Source organism: Schistocerca gregaria, chromosome X (genome assembly GCF_023897955.1).
Source record: "Schistocerca gregaria isolate iqSchGreg1 chromosome X, iqSchGreg1.2, whole genome shotgun sequence".
In the NCBI taxonomy this organism is placed as follows: domain Eukaryota; kingdom Metazoa; phylum Arthropoda; class Insecta; order Orthoptera; family Acrididae; genus Schistocerca; species Schistocerca gregaria.
The window spans coordinates 139051992-139069872 of NC_064931.1; the positions used below are offsets into that span (position 1 = coordinate 139051992).

Genomic DNA, 17881 nt, shown 5'->3' on the forward strand with positions numbered 1-17881 from the left:
TAAGGTACTATCTGTCATAGCACGTTAGTCCATGCCTGAACTCTGTCACTATGCTGCAACAAGTTTACTATCAATCAGTCAAATCTTTGGCAGTAGGCAAACAATTTACTACACTCATTATGTTGCACTCTGCTGGACAAAATAATGTATGAGGCATGGGAAAAAAAAACTTGATAAATGTTGCAAATCTGTCTGCTTACAAAACATTTACAACTAGCATAAAAGTAGGGCCACTTTCACCACCCCCCCACATACGGACAAGCACACGGTGGGGGGAGGGGGGGGGGGGCAGGAAGGGGAAGAAGGTGTGGAGTAATTGACTGATGGACTGGACTTGACACATGCAGGCAGGGAGAGAGGGAGGAAACAATCGATTCAAGTGTTCTGCTACATAGAACCCTTCTACTTGTCCTTGCTATTCATAACCTTTCTGCTTGTCATCCTTCAAGAGGCTACACATATTTACATTACAACAAATATTTATGAATGAGAGTAGTCTCATTTCTTTTTTAAATCATGTCATCACTACTGGAACCCAAGTCACTTTTCGATTTTTCTTAATTTTGTAAATTTATGTGCACAGTGTACCACTTTACAATACACCATTGCAATCTTACAAGGACCAGAAGCAATCTAAATATAAAAAAAAACTGATGTAGATAAAGAAACACTGGATAAAATGAAGTGGTTTTTTTTTCTTTTCTCCATCCCCCCCCCCCCCCTCCCCCACAAGCGTCTTAAAATACTTTACATTCAATATACTCAAGTTCACACAACTTCCTTCTCTTCCCATTAAAAAATATCATGTCTTGTGATGACAAAGAAATTCAGAATCACTGGCAGATAACATAACTATTTAAACTAAATGTTAGTTAATGCTCTTGCAGTGTAACTCACAAAATCTTTGGGATCACAAAGAATTAAAATGTTTCTTTATGGAACAGTTTTATACTTATGAGTAAGAATATCGCCACAAACTTTGTACAATAGCTTCCTATACTCTCCACTGTTTAACACCATCTGTCTGGTTCTTTACCTAAAGATACAGACCTGCACGGATGGAAACATCAACCCATAACAGGGTTCTTTCTGCAAGTGAACCCTCTCCTCATAATCAAGAATAGTTTCTTATACCTCCCACAAGTTATGTTCTTAAACCAATGAAACATCATTTCAAGACCGATTCAATGTTACATCTACCATGATTCCAATTATTCAAAGTGAAAATACCATGAGTGTTTACAAAATGCTTAATTCAGTGATTGGACTGAACAAATTTACTCACCAACAGAGCCTTCCTTCGACAGTCGTCTTTGGAAATCTCCCTCAAAGTATGACTTTCCATATTTTGGCACATCTGAAATTTTGGTAACAGGATTATTTATGTATCGAATTTCAACATGCTAACAAAGTTCAATATTCTACTACCGTTCACTTCAGTTACATATATTTCATAAACATCTTGAATGAGAGAGTTGTGTCCACAGTTATTTTTAGTTAAGCATTGCCACCAACTTTTGAAGAGTAATACCACAATGAAATAGTAACAATTTAACACGAGAAACTTCATTCCAATAATTGGCACACCACGAGCAGTTTTCGACACGCTTTCTTGCTTGCAACATGAACACATTACTTGAAGTTCAAACTTTATTGCTGCATGATAACCAATCCTCTCATTCACCTACCTCTATGCCCATCACCATCTCATTAAACCATACTGCTGTCATTATAACTTCACCCCCCACCTCCCAAAACCCAACCCCTTCTGCTACACTTTCTTAACAAGATTCCTTTATCTACCTCTCACACCCAAACCTACACTCTGAACTGTGCACATGCTCATATGTTCTATATCGAGAACCAGGGTCTCCGGCTTGTTGTGACAAGAGTTAAACTGCTGTTACAAAAATCAAAATGGCTGTGAGAACTATGGGACTTAACTTCTGAGGTCATCAGTCCCCTAGAACTTAGAACTACTGAAACCTAACTTACCTAAGAACATTACACATATCCATGGCCGAGGCAGGATTAGAACCTGTAACCGTAGTGGTCGCGTGGTTCCAGACTGTAGCACCTAGAACGTCTTGGTCACCCCAGCCGGCAAGCTGCTGTTACACTCTCAGAGCTAGAAATCTTACTTCTGTTGGTTCGACATGGAGACAATCACTAAGCCATCGGTCTTTCATAAATCTGTGAAGCTCTTTAATAATTTGGTCTCCACATAACTACATATTTTATAGTAACTTCTTCTTTATGAAGGAAACACCATTACAGAGTCTGACATGACATACAGCTTTTCACTCTGACATGGTGAGATGCCAACTGATGTGCTTAAGGGAACTGAGTGCCACTTCACATCTCAATGAATCACTGCTTGGTTTTATTAATACTACACACAAGTTGAGTTTCAGCTGGTGAAAGGGAAGAGTCACTGCTGAAATAGTGACTGCTAACACTTGAGACACATATCTATTCAAAGGGGATTGACATTTAGTTAGGAAAGGCAGGTAGCAAGCCATGTCTCACTTCTACTGATACTTCTCAATGTGGCTGATTAACTTTCATCATGGAATCTTTTTCATTATTTCTACAAATTACAGCTAACAGGACTTTAGAAACAGAAATGCTAAACAAAGACAAAAACACCATCAACTAAAAACAAAACAAGATAACATGAAGTGAACAACCATATAAAATGAAAACAAGAGAACAAGATGCTAACCTACATATTACTGCTAGCTATGGCCTGTGTGAGAGTCTTAAGGGCTGCTCTCTCACCAGCACTCGTTGTATTGGTAGCAGTGACTACAGTTATTGTTAGCAGTAATTATGCGCACTAACAACCATATATTAAAACACGTTAGTGGAATTCCCATGTGTTTTCTATAACAAACTATGGCTTCTATAAACATAGGATGCTCTACACTCATTGTACTTTTTAAGTAAAAGAAATCTTCAATATATTACATTGTAATCCACTGCGTACCATTGGGGTGAACATACAGGAAATACGCAGTAAGCGAACCTTGCCTGGGTGCAGCATGATGTAACTTTTGCCCTTTCCTGAAGGTTAGAGAAGATTTTATATCCACCAACTATAACCAAAATGTCACAAACATTTTACCACATACTTCCATATGCCAGTAACTTTCCTACACTTAACAGGAAATTCTGTTAGTGATTAACATCTACATTCATCCTGCTTGCTCTTATTGATCCAAGATGAGGCCTCAACACACTTGTCAGTAGTATCTTTTGGAAATATACATAAAATCACAAGCAACAACTCTAATGGGGTGGTACCAATTACTCCTGTAAGAAACTTCCTGGCAGACTGGAACGGTGTGCCGGACAAGACCTAGTTTTAAGACTCAATCCAATACACAGTTTTAATGTACCAGAATGTCAGAATGTTCTAATTAGTGCACAACCCGCCACAGAGCGAAAATCCACCCTCCTTCAATTAGCCTTAAGGGCAAAATCCTGCACACTACACACGATATTTCCATATGTAGCATAGTAGAGGTGATGCCCTCACACACTGGCCGTGAAGCAGATGATGACCACAAATATAGCATCACAGTAGGTTCTGATCACCAGCAAGAACAGTCTGTATGGACAGTTCCTGTTGTTATTAACTTATGAGGAACTTAAGAAGCGTTTGATGCTGACTGGTGTCGTGATGTTGAAAGATTAATTTTTTTGTGTATGTTGTGACATTACGAGAAGGTGCCATGTGAGATGAGAGGCAGTGGTAAGTGTTTGCTGGCGCGACCACTCAGGCAATAGGTCAGTCTAGGCAGCTATGGTGTGGCTAATGCAGGTGAGGTAGCTTGGAGCTGGCTGGGGCATGCAAGGAGGGTACTGCTGACCATTGGGGATCAGGGGGAAAATTCATAGGTGAGGGAACATGGCTGGTCTCTGGCTGGACATAGTGTGCAATAGTGTCCACACTGTTTTCAAAAGAGAATGAATAATAATCTTTATTGAAAAGTACATAACAAGGCTTGTAGATGTGCTATGAGAGAACCACGTACACCAGAGAAATTGTGGTAACAAAATAAGTTCATTGTAACTTTAACCTTGATTCTAAACCATAAACATTAAAAAGTTGTAAATGTTTTAATTACAATCATTTATGAAACAAATAAATTAATCAGTCATGTAATGTTTACATATAATATGTATATGAAAGCTGAAGATGTCAATCATCACCAGAACATGTTACTTGTACAATTAAGCATGTGTATAAACAATTTACAAAATTTATATCTGAACTGTGCCATGACTACATATTTGCTATACAAAAACTTAATGTATCAGCATGACTGTCCCTGGACCATTACTTAACATTTCAAATGTATGAGTAAATATAATTCTATGATTTAAGAAGTATTTGTAATTTGGAATTCAGTTCGAGCACATTGCAGCACAGGATGTGGTCTGACATTCATGTAATTTATGAATAAATTATATATATAAAAATAAGGGTGATTCAGAGGACTGAACTGATATCACTTTATGCTATCTGCAAAGTCATGTCTGGCCTTCAAAACTATGGTCGACATGTTCATGTTCATTTTGTTTTCAAATTAGTGCGGAAAAATGTACAAAAATGACCTTCAAATGCACACCCATGACCATAGTCAGCCGCCATTGGTCAGGAGTTCTAGTAAGCTGTTCATGGTACTCCCTCCTACCACTGTACAAAAATGTGCAACTGCATGAATTATTTCCCGCATTCCACCTTTTGTGATCTTCGATGACTGACCATATCATACCACCGGACTAGTCGAGCCCTTACAAATTGTGAAACTGACTTTTGTGTGAATTTTAACACCATAAAATAAACAATTACAGTGTTGTATTTGTCATGCCTTCTTACTGCAAAAGTACTGTACTTGTAAGGGTTAAGTCTGGATAAAATTGTCAACGTCATTAGTTTACAGCAGTCTTTTTCTTTCATCACCCTCACGGGCATGTTTAAATTAGTAATGTTAACAAAACAGCCTACAATGCTGGTGGCATAATAGCCCAAGCAATAGATACCAATTTGGTCAAGTATTGGGAATAGTTCATGTAATCAGACTTTTTTGTACAGTTGTAGGAGGGAGTGCAACGAACAGTGTATTGGAAACCTTTACTGGTGGGGGATGAGTGTGGGGAAAGAGCTGCATTTGAAGGTCACTACTGTACATTTTTCTTGAAGAACTTGAAAACTGTGGCGTCCTGCAAAAATATATCTCAGTACAAAATTTAATTACGTACGAAAAATATCCTGTTAATTTTTTCTGTTTCATTAATAGTTTGTACGTAGTCTGAGTGAAAGAATACACAAATCTCGCACGTGGTTTTTAAAGGCAACATATAACACTGCAGGTTGCATAAAATGACACTTGGAAAAAAGGCCATTTTTCAGACCCTCTTTTTTGGCCAAAAAAATTATTAAATATCAGCATAAAAAAATCATCCATGATGAACTGAAGATAATTCAATTTTATTCAAGGGAGACCAAAAATTTTTAGAGCCCATCTCCAAATGAGACTATTGAAAATTTCTTTCAAAATTTGAATGAAACTGCCCAAACAACATTCCAGCAAATCAGGTTTACTCAAATTGGTATCAATAGGAAGTGTCAGTGTGGAACCAGTTTTCTAACGCCAAGGCGTGCCGTGCACGCTCGGCTTCCAATGCTCACAGAATCATTTCTTTTTGGAGTTCACGCACAACATTTTGGGGAATAACTCTTCAATGTATAGTCATTTGAATTTCATAGTAAAAAGAATTTTCAGATTTTTCGACTGTCATCCTGTTGTTCTCCTGTAACTTGTTGAATGTAAATCACAGATATTTTGATTTAGTGCCTCGATTGTAGCTATCAGAATGTGAACTGCTTCCTTGTCACTGAGCCTACATTCGTCAAAGGCAGCTGCAAGCTTGGAAGGCATTAATGCCGTACATCATCTTTTTTACTCATGGTGATGGAGTTATCACTCACTGTTCCTGTTGCTTCCTAGAGCTCGAGTAACTTTGATTCAACACTTCTTGAACTCAATGCCAACAATTCGGCAAGTTGGTCTCAGAAAAACCGATAAGAAATGTCTTAATAATAGCACGGTAAACAACCAAAATTTGAGTAAAGTTATCTAACATAAACAAAAGCAAAACGAGGATAATGGAATGTAGTCGAATTAAATCAGGTGATGATGAGGGAATTAGATTAGGAAATGAGACACTTAAACTAGTAGATGAGTTTTGCTATTTGGGGAGCAAAATAACTGATGATGGTCAAAGTAGAGAGAATATATAATGTAGACTGGCAATGGTCAGGAAAGCATTTCTGAAGAAGAGAAATTTGTTAACATCGAGTATAGATTTAAGTGTCAGGAAGTCTTTTCTGAATGTATTTGTATTGAGTGTAGTTTCACTCAATACAGCTGTAAAGGTGCCTTCGATTATCAACTTAGATCCCACGGAAGTTCAGGTGAATGTCCACCGTAGAATAATATGGCCCACCAGCCTGCATCCACAGTGGAGTGTGTGTTTTGAGCATCCCTTCACCTGCCTGGATGGTGCTGTAGCTGCACATGACCATCAATCTGGTGTAATAAGAAACGTTATACATCCAATTAGATAACACACTCCCATTGATTCATGCTTCCACTCTATGATCCCGTGCCCACCGCAGTTATAACTCATGATGTTGTTGAGTGAACATGAGAATACACAGGGGTCAACTACTGTGAAGCCCCATGTTCAACAAGGTGTAAGGAACAGTGTGCTCCATAACACTTGTGCCTGCACCAGTATTGTACTCTGGCCTAAGATCTGTCACGTATTGATGCTTACCCTGCTCTAAAGTGGGCAAGCCTCCAATCTCAATTTTCTGTGATAAGGTATGGATGTTGTTGCCTGAAACTTCCTGGAAGATTAAAACTGTGTGCTGGACCGAGACTCTAACTCTGGACCTTTGCCTTTCGCGGGCAAGTGCTCTACCAACTGAGCTACAAGCACGACTCACGCCCAATCCTCGCAGCTTTACTTCCACTAGTACCTCGTCTTCTACTTTACAAAGCTCCAGTTGTTTTCCACTTGCACTCTTTATGTGATGATTGGATACTATCAGTTTTGTGTAAAATTTCATTTTTGCTTTCTGGGTATGATATCTGATTTATGATTGGTTTGGATCCCACATATTTCGAACTTCATGTTGTTGTTGTTGCTGTTATTGTGGTCTTCAGTCCTGAGACTGGTTTGATGCAGCTCTCCATGTTACTCTATCCTGTGCAAGCTTCTTCATCTCCCAGTATTTACTGCAACCTACATCCTTCTGAGTCTGCTTAGTGTATTCATCTCTTGGTCTCTCTCTATGATTTTTAACCTCCACGCTGCCCTCCAATGCTAAATTTGTGATCCCTTGATGCCCCAGAACATGTCCTACCAACCGATACCATCTTCTAGTCAAGTTGTGCTACAAATTTCTCTTTTCCCCAATTCTATTCAATACCTCCTCATTAGTTATGTGATCTACCCGTCTAGTCTTCAGCATTCTTCTGTAGCACCACATTTCGAAAGCTTCTATTCTCTTCTTGTTCAAACTATTTATCGTCCATGTTTCACTTCCATACATGGCTACACTCCATACAAATACTTTCAGAAACGACTTCCTGACACTTAAATCTATACTCGATGTTAACAAATTTCTCTTCTTCAGAAACGATTTCCTTGCCATTGCTAGTCTACATTTTATATCCTCTCTACTTCGACCATCATCAGTTATTTTGCTCCCCAAATAGCAAAACTCCTTTACTACTTTAAGTGTCTCATTTCCTTATCCAATTCCCTCGACATCATCTGTCTTAATTCAACTACATTCCATTATCCTCTTTTTGCTTTTGTTGATGTTCATCTTATATCCTCCTTTCAAGACACTGTCCATTCCGTTCAACTGCTCTTCCAAGTCCTTTGCTGTCTCTGACACAATTACAATTTCATTGGCGAACCTCAGAGTTTTTATTTCTTCTCCATGGATTTTAATACCTACTCTGAACTTTTCTTTTGTTTCCTTTACTGTTTGCTCAATATACAGATTGAATAACATCGGGGAGAGGCTAAAACCCTGTCTCACTCCCTTCCCAACCACTACTTCCCTTTCATGTCCCTCGACTCTTATAACTGCCATCTGGTTTCTGTACAAATTGTAAATAGTCTTTCGTTCCCTGTATTTTACCCCTGCCACCTTCAGAATTTGGAAGAGAGTATTCCAGTCAACACTGTCAAAAGCTTTCTCTAAGTCTACAAATACTAGGAACATAGGTTTGCCTTTCCTTAATCTTTCTTCTAAGATACGACGTAGCGTCAGAATTGCCTCACGCATTCCAATATTTCTATGGAATCCAAACTGATCTTCCCCGAAGTTGGCTTCTACCAGTTTTTCCATTCGTCTGTAAAGAATTCGCGTTAGGATTTTGCAGCTGTGACTTATTAAACTGATAGTTCAGTAATTTTCATATCTGGCAACACCTGCTTTATTTGGGATTAGTATTTGCCCTGTCTCATACATCTTGCTCACACGATGGTAAAATTTTGTCAGGACTGGCTCTCCCAAGGCCGTCAGTAGTTCCAATGAAATGTTATCTACTCCGGGGCCCTTGTTTCGACTCAGGTCTTTCCGTGCTCTGTCAAACTCTTCACGTAGTATCGTATCTCCCATTTCATCTTCATCTACATCCTCTTTCATTTCCACAATATTGTCCTCAAGTACATCGCCCTTGTATAGACCCTATATATACTCCTTCCACCATTCTGTTTTCCCTTCTTTGTGTAGAACTGGGTTTACATCTGAGCTCTTGATATTCATACAAGTGGTTCTCTTTTCTCCAAAGGTCTCTTTAATTTACCTGTACACAGTATCTATTTTACCCCTAGTGAGATAAGCCTCTACATCCTTACATTTGTCCTCAAGCCATCCCTATTGATCTCATTGTTGTGACGTTTGTATTCCTTTTTGCTTGCTTCATTTACTGCATTTTTATATTATCTCCTTTATCAATTAAATGCAATATTTCTGCTGTTACCCATGGATTTCTACTAGCCCTCATCTTTTTACCTACTTGATCCTCTGCTGCCTTCACTATTTCATCCCTCAGAGCTACCTATTCTTCTTCTACTGTATTTCTTTCCCCCATTCCTGTTAATTGTTTCCTTATGCTCTCCCTGAAACTCTGTACAACCTCTGGTTTAGTCAGTTTATCCAGGTCCCATCTCCTCAAATTCCCAGCTTTTTGCAGTTTCTTCAGTTTTAATCTTCAGTTCATAAGCAATTGATTGTGGTCAGAGTCCCCATAATTGATTGTGGTCAGAGTCCCCATCAGCCCCTGGAAATGTCTTGCAATTTAAAACCTGGTTCCTAAATCTCTGTCTGACCATTATATAATCTATCTGATATCTTTTAGTATTTCCAGGATTCTTCCATGTATACAACCCTCTTTTATGATTCTTGAACCAAGTGTTAGCTGTGATTAAGTTATGTTCTGTGCAAAATTCTACCAGATGGCATCCTCTTTCATTTCTTACCCCCAATTCATATTCACCTACTATGTTTCCTTCTCTCCCTTTTCCTACTCTCGAATTCCAAGTCTCCCTCAACTATTAAATTTTCGTCTCCCCTCACTAACTTAATAATATCTTTTATCTCATCATACATTTCATCAATTTCTTCATCATCTGCAGAGCTAGTTGGCACATAAATTTGTAGTACTGTAGTAGACGTGGGCTTCGTATCTATCTTGGCCACAATAATACGTTCACTATGCTGTTTGTAGTAGCTTACCCTCACTCCTATTTTTTATTCATTATTAAACCTACTCCTGCATTACCCCTATTTGATTTTGTATTTATAACCCTGTATTCACCTGACCAAAAGTCTTGTTCCTCCTGCCACGGAACTTGAACTTCATAAATGACTGCAATAAGCTTGTCAATCTGTTACTATTGATGACCCAAGTTTGGTGGAATGATCAAGAAGATATTCTGTTAATGATATATAAATCACGAAAAAGCTCTGTAACTCAACATAGATGTACATTATATACCAATCCAAACCAAAAGGTTTTTGAAAAATTTGAAAGATTATTATTTGCTTGTGTTCATATTGAGAGCTAGGAGATGTAATGCTGGTGGTGGAGAAAGGGATGTTACCACAAATAAGGCAACAGTTGCTGTCATATAAATAATTTCTTTTCAGGAATTTTTCTATGAGAGCAGCTTAGTTATTAAAAACTGCAATAAACTCTTGATATTTGTATCAGAATTCATCACAAAGATAAATCTTACAGAGCACTAAAATATTTATCTGAAAATGTTTGTTCCTCAAGTAAACTACCATTATTTGTCTGTCAGGATAACACACGAGGGCTATCCAGAAAGTAAACAGATGTTTTGGTCTACTGCAGCAGTGGGCGGGGCTACAGCCACCATCTTGGTGCTGTCATGTTCCTACACTCAGTATGCATTCAGCAGTGGCAGCATGCGGTCTGTGTCTTTGTTACTTTGCTCTCTGTGACATGTTAAAATGTGTACTGCAATAGAAAATCCCACCACATGTGAGGTGCATTCTGTGATTAGGTTTTGTTGGCAAAAAATTGCTAGCCAATTGTCAAGCACTGAAAAAGTTAAGACAGGTGATACAAAACAAGCATCGGGAAGAACACAGCACAAACATTTTGTTTTTTTCTCATGGCAACGCACGTCCACACATTACCATTCATACATGGGAGCTCGTACAGGGTTTTGGATGGGAGGCTTTTGGTCATCCACCATACATCCCAGATTTGGCACAGAGTTAGTACCACGTCTTCCCAGCAAAATGTCTGTTACTTTCTGGATAACCCTCGTATACCTGAAACTACTGCCAGTTTGTCATATGAGTGAACACTATATACAACAACGTAATATCAGATTAAATAGTGAATTTTTCAGTTATAAAGAAGGAAACTAGACCAGCTCATTTGATGTTTACAACAATGGTTCTAAAATTATAAGAGAAAATTTTGTAAGGTGCGCTATATTATATTTCTACATCTACTGTTGAAACTATAGCCACAGTGCTAACATCACAATATGCAATAAAGACCTATGCCTCAGAAATTCTTATTGCATCTGAGTCACGGCTCTGTCTTAGAACACTTCAGTATCGAAATAGGAACAATTCTACAAATCAATACTTATAAATATTTCTCAAGAACTAGATAATGTTAAAAGATGAAAAGAATTTCTGTGGAAATAAGCTCATTATAATATAGAATTTAATTAGAAAGTTCATTACTGTGCAAAACAATTTGCCATTCGGCTTCCACTATAAGGACATCATGAAGAAGAGAAAAGAATGTGTACAAAATGGTAAGACATGTGCTCAGTATTTAGCAAAGAGAAAGATTGTCTTGGTAATACAGGTATCCCATGGTTCCATAAACTCAGATGCTGTGGGAACATTATAACACTATAATCAAGAAGAGGTTAGTAACATTTTCCCAACTCATCATAACAAGCTGAAAATGAAGTGTGCTGGTTGCTATGGTGTTCTAAACTAAAAAGAAAACTCCCCATCATATATAGGGTCCACCGCCTCTGTCAACTCATTAGTTGGTTCCTTGCCCCAATTAACTTTGTATCTGTATTGCACTGAAAATGGTGCCCAATAGTGCACATGTCGACGGTATGTGCAGTGTGTCTTGCTTGGAAACAAACTTTTTGTATTCCAACACGTTACTTGCTGTTGGCAATAGTAGTGACCAATGTACTCTCGGCCTTCACACTTGCATTCAGTCCTGACTCTTGTTTGTTATCAGGCCATATTAGTTCTACTTAACAGTGACTGACATATGTACGGATGGGTTTACTGATACATACCTCGTCTGTGAGTTCACTGACGCAATGGAAGAATGGCACGACAAATCTATGCTGAGCTGTTCCTGTGATGATGAAAACCAGATCACAGTACTTTTGCATCTGATGGTTGTTACATTACTCTGTGTTTTCTGTTGTACATTTTGCCTATTGCGTATTACTGGCTTTTTCAGTGTTGTGAAGATATTTTCACAGAAACATGGATAATTATAGTAACAAACACAATATATAATAATTGCATTATTAAATTGGAGATCCGGGGTTCCTTACACAAAAATACTCAGAATATATCCCTAAGCAATCTCTTGAAGTTTGTTTTGGAGTTCTATCTGTGAGCATGTGATGTGATGTGGCAAGGCATTGCAAACTGGGAAATCCACTTACTTGAGCAACTTTGACAAAGGGCACAACAGAAAGAGGTTGGTGGTGAAGCTGGTTAGCTGTTCATGTGCTGCTGTTGTGAGCATCTGCAGAAAGTGGTTGAAGTACAGCGAAATAATGAGTAGGCATTGAGGTTGAGATTTTCACTCTGCAGCGGAGCATGTGCTGATGTGAAACTTCCCAGCAGATTAAAACTGTGTGCCAGACCGAGACTCGAACTCGGGACCTTTGCCTTTCGCGGGCAAGCACTCTACATTTTAAGTGTCAAATCTCACATTTGTCTGGAGCATCAAAGAATAATGTACTGTATCTCTTCTTCTTTTTGGACACGGACACACACACACACACACACACACACACACACACACACACACACACACACACACACACACACACACAGAGAGAGAGAGAGAGAGAGAGAGAGAGAGAGAGAGAGAGAGAGATATGGTTGGTTGGTTTGTTTCTTTGGGGTATAAAGAGACCAAACTACATGGTCATCAGTCCCTTTCTCCTGATGCAAGCAAGGCTCAAGCAACAAAAACAACCAACACCACACCTATAAAGAAAACGAATGGAATGAACAAAAGAACAGGGAAAACATACACCACAAGAAAAAGTAGAAGAGGGTATTAAAATCATAGAGCATATGGTCTGGGATGGCTGGTCACAAAAGAGGATGAGTTAGCCACTCTGCAACACATTAAAATGTCCACCCCAAAAAGACAAGGCAAGATGAACACATGCAGGGAAAAAATGACCACAAAGACAAACAAATGAAAAGAAAGTGCGACAGAGTTAAAATACAGGGAGGGTGGCAACCTCAGAGAGAAGGCTAAATGCCCACCCTTATATGGTACGATAAAAAAACTTCACAAATAAAATGTAAAACTAAATCTGCTGTTGGGCAGTGTCGCCCAACACCGAAGGTAGGGTGCTGCGAAGGTTAAAAACCAGCTGCAGAGCGGCTAAAATTGGGCAGTCCAGCAAGATGTGGATGACAGTCATATGTGAGTCACAGGGACACCGAAGTGGGTCCTCATGACGGAGGAGGTAGCCATGTGTTAGCCACGTATGGCCACTGCAGAGTCGGCAGAGAACCAAAGAGTCCCTGCGGAAGAGACCGCCAACTTACAATACATTCTAACAGCTTACAAAGAATGTTGGTTAGGCTGTTCGGCCGATAGCTATCCATATCAAGTGGGTTTTTACCGGGTCTGAGCACTGGAATGATGATGCTCTCCCACCACTGCGATAGGGAGATGCCATCGTACAAGTTTCCGGTTGAAGATGGTGAGGAGGTGTCACTTGTAGTCGGATGAGAGATGTTTAATCATCTGACTATGGATCCGATCTGGCCCACGAGCTGTGTCAGGGCAACGTGTAAGGATGCTGAGGAGCTCCCGCTCTATAAATGGAGCATTACAGGGTTCACTGTGACGTTTAGTGAACAGAAGGGCTTTCCTTTCCACCTGCCATTTGAGGATGCGAAATACTGGGGAATAATTCTCTGATGCGAAGGCTCGAGCAAAGTGCTCGGCAATTGCATAATTGCATTTGCATCAGTAAATAACACAACATTGATGTTTATGCCTGTAACATCTGTTGGGGTCTGGTATCCACAAACATGTCTGATCTTCGTCCAGACTTGGGAAGGTGACGTATGGCACCTAATGGTCGAGGCGTAACTCTCCCAACACACCTGTTTGCGTCTTTTTATAAGCTGGCAAACGTAGGCACAGAGCCGTTTAAAAACTATTAGGTGCTCTAGGGAAGGATGCTGCTTATGTTTCTGTAGTGCTCGTCGATGCTCTTTAATGGCCGCAGCGATTTCTGGCAACCACCAAGGTACTTACTTTCGCCGGGGGCACCCTAAAGAACAAGGGATCGTGTGTTCCGCCACAGAAACAATCATTCTAGTGACCTGCTCAACCACCACGTCAATGTTACCATGTCGGGGAGAGTCAACGACGACAGCAGAGGTGAAATCATCCCAGTCTGCCTTGTTTAAAGCCCATCTTTGTAGACGTCTGCGGGAATGGAGCTTGAGGAGTGACATGAAGATGGGAAAGTGGTCACTACCACACAAGTCATCGTGAGCTCTCCAGTGGACAGATGAGAGAAGTCCTGGGCTGCAGAGGGATATATCAATGGCCGAGTAAGTGCCATAAGCCATACTGAAATGTTGGGGGCCCCAGTATTTAAGAGGCAGAGGTCGAACTTAGAAAGTAAAATTTGACATCTCTATCCCGGCCAGTAAGCACAGTGCAACCCGATAAGGGGTTATCGGCATTAAAATCTCCCCAAAATAGGAAAGGTTTAGGGAGTTGATGAGTCAGTGCAGCCAATGCATTCAGGCGTACTGCACCATCTGGAGGAAGACATACATTGCAGACAGTTATTTCCTGTGCCGTCCTTATCCTGACAGCTACAGCTTCAAGAGGGGTTTGAAGTGGCAGAGGTTCACTGCATACTGAGTTCAGGACATAGACACAGACTCCATCTGACACCCTATTATAGTCACTAAGGTTCCTGTAATATCCCCTATAGCTGCGAAAGGCAGGGGTCAACATTGCCAGGAACCAGGTTTCCTGGAGGGCAATGCAGAAAGCAGGTGTAAAGCTTAACAACTGCCATAGCTCAGCCAGGCAGTGGAAAAAACCGCAGCAATTCCACCGGTGGATGATGTTATCGTGAGGCTGGGAAGGCATGAAACATGCAAGGGGGCAGGTTATGCCTCAGGGGTTACCTGCTGCCACTGATTGAGTATTGTATCCATTCCTATTGTGGATGAATCATCAGAGAGTTCCAGGTCCTTAGGGGATGCTGAGATCTCCACCTCATCCACAGCTGCAGAACTGGTAGGGAATGGTGGTGTTGAGGCCACCAGAAGATCCTTTTTCTTAGCAGACTTCTTTGTTTGTTTGCTTGCCTTCTCGTTTCTCTTTAGGGTCTTGCTGGGAGGACTTCTCTGAAGTAGCTTCAGGCACAGTGGAAGACCATGAAGCCCTTTGTCCAGCAGCTTTTGGCTCCTTTACCCACTGGCGAGTGTCTGCTGTGGCATTAGCAAAGACCTTGGGAGAGAGGGTCCCAAGGGCACCCTTCTGCACGAGGAGCCAGAGGAGGCTGTTCCTTCTCCAGCTTGGGGGAGGGGGGGGGGGGGACTAATGTTCCCTGCGTTTGGGGGTGGGGGGGCTTGCTCCCGATGTAGGTACTTTGGAAGCAGCAGAAGATTTTCCCCCTAGCATCAAGGGGGGCAGATGTATTCCAGAGGCTTCAAGGGCCCACTGTTCGTGGCACAGACTGTGGTAGGTCTGGTACTTGTGATGGCGATGGTAATGCAGCTGCAGCGTATGTGGATGTCAAATGAACAGGATGTAATCATTCAAATTTATGTTTAGCCTCTTGGTAAGTCAACTGGTCCAGGGTCTTGTACTGCATAATTTTCTGCATCCTTTGGAGTACTGTGCGGTCTGGCGAGCAGGGGGAGTGCTGCTCTCCACAGTTGATACAAGTAGCAGGAAGCGCACAAGGAGTATGTGGATGCGACGGATGTCCACAGTCTCAACATGTGACATCGGAAGTGCTGTGGGAAGACATGTGCCCGAATTTCCAGCACTTAAAGCACCACACAGGGGGAGGGACAATATGGTTTAACATCACAGGGGTAAACCATCACCTTGACCTTTTCAGGCAATGAATCACTCTCAAAGGCCAAGATGAAGGCACTGGTAGCAAACCTGTTGTCTTTGGGTCCCCCGTAACCATGCCGGATAAAATGAACACACCGCCATTCTAGATTAGCATGGAGCTCATCGTGAGACTGCAAGAGGAGGTAGCGATGGAAAATAATCCCCTGGACCATGTTGAGGCTTTTATGGGGATTGACAGAAACAGGAATATCACCCAGCCGGTCACAAGGGAGTAACACCCGGGATTGGGCTGGAGATGCTGTCTGAATCAAGACTGTACCGCTTTTCTCATCTTGGAGAGTGCTGTCACTTTCCCAAACTTATCCTCAAAATATTCAACAAAAAACTGAGGATTCATAGGTAGACACGAATCCCCATCCATTCTGCTACAGACTAGATACTGAGGCGAATATGGCTCTCTTCTTTCTGTAGCCCTACGTTCCTCTCATGGTGTAATGAGGGAGGGAAACAATTTAGGGTCATACCTGTTGGCACTGTATTCGATCTTGCCCTTCTTAGAGACTGCTGGTGCTGTACGGTCACCAGAATGAGATGACTTAGTCCACTTCATTGTGGGTCATCTGCCCTGATGCTATCCACTCCGACCAGGGCCTCTCGCCACGGGCAACACCCAGCCACAGCAAAGGCTACCTGGCATGATGGCCTCTGCTGGGAGTCCTAATACCCCAAGAAGACAGACATCTACTCCTTGGCATACGTGGGGAGTTTACAACTCAGGCATCAGCGGTGTGATTCTTGTGTTGTCAAGGGGCTACCATCAAATGGGTACATGACGGCCCCACCACAATGGACTGGCTACCGTGCTGAATATTGGGCACAGAGAAATCCAATACTGTCATGGAGGTGAAAGAGGACACGAGACAATGGAAGAAGATGACATACTCCGGAAAATATCCTCGCTCAAATAGTTGAATTGCAGATGGAGATGCAACGCCATGACAAGAAGTTCCAGAGATCGCATCTAAGGGCACTAGGACAACTCATGCACTACCTACGGCATCCTTCCCCATATGGCCCGCACTTCTGTAGAATTTGGAAAGTGGCAGGCCAAACCATAATATGGGACCTGAACTTATAGGGCCAAAAAGTTTGAGATTCCTTTTAGTCACCTCTTACGACAGGCAGGTGCCTATCCTAACCCCCAGACCTGCAGAGAGGGGGAGGGGGAGAGAGAGAGGGGGGAGGGGGGGGAGGGGGAGGAGGGAGGAAAAGGGGGAGGGAGAGGGGGGGGTTCTGATTCCACAGATTTGCAGAACACAATGTGTTCAGGCAGTGTCAGAGAACTGAAGGTCGCAATGAAGGTGGCAGTCTTCCCAACTACTCCATTATTCCGTCACATCCTTAGCTCCACATCCACTATCCCCTGTGATGCCCATACTTTTTTGAGCTCTGCAATATCGATGTCCAGAATATCACAGCACGTGACTACACCCTTGCTTGACGTAAGTGTGTTATGCAACTTTTGTGATGCCCTAAGAAGCTCCACCTGCTTTGTCTTCTTAGTCTCAACCAATACAGAACCATTTCGCGTCCACTTAGCACACTTTACGGTAGCGGCAAGTGCTTCTAAACCTTTATGAATATAGAAAGGGACACTTTTTCAAACATCCCCTCCTTCCTCTTGATCACCAGATATCCATTTTTACGAGGGTAGTTCGAAAAGTTCTTGGAACAGAATAGAAAAGAAGTACTTACATCACTGAAACTTGTTTTTATTTTTCAGTGTAGTCTCCTTGTAGATTAATGCACTTGGTCCAACGTGCCTTGGTCCCATCCTGAAAATGAGTTTCCTCCCGGCCTGAAAAATAGTTGTTAACTCCGGATATCAATTCTTCGTTTGAAGTGAATCTTCATCCACCAAGAAAAATTTCCAGTTTTGG

General features: G+C 41.3%; 1 protein-coding gene across 28 annotated transcripts in view; it reads right to left on the reverse strand.

The window, feature by feature from the left end:
• The window catches only part of LOC126298596 (uncharacterized), a 331195-nt gene that overhangs the window by 161815 nt on the left and 151499 nt on the right, over nt 1-17881 (reverse strand). For 27 of the 28 annotated variants that reach the window (XM_049989986.1, XM_049989996.1, XM_049989992.1 and 24 more), the window contains one exon: nt 1286-1357. The exons of the other annotated variant lie outside the window; for it this stretch is intronic. In XM_049989986.1, the coding sequence (XP_049845943.1) occupies nt 1286-1357 (72 nt within the window). The remainder of the gene's footprint in view (nt 1-1285; nt 1358-17881) is intronic. 28 annotated transcript variants of the gene reach the window in all.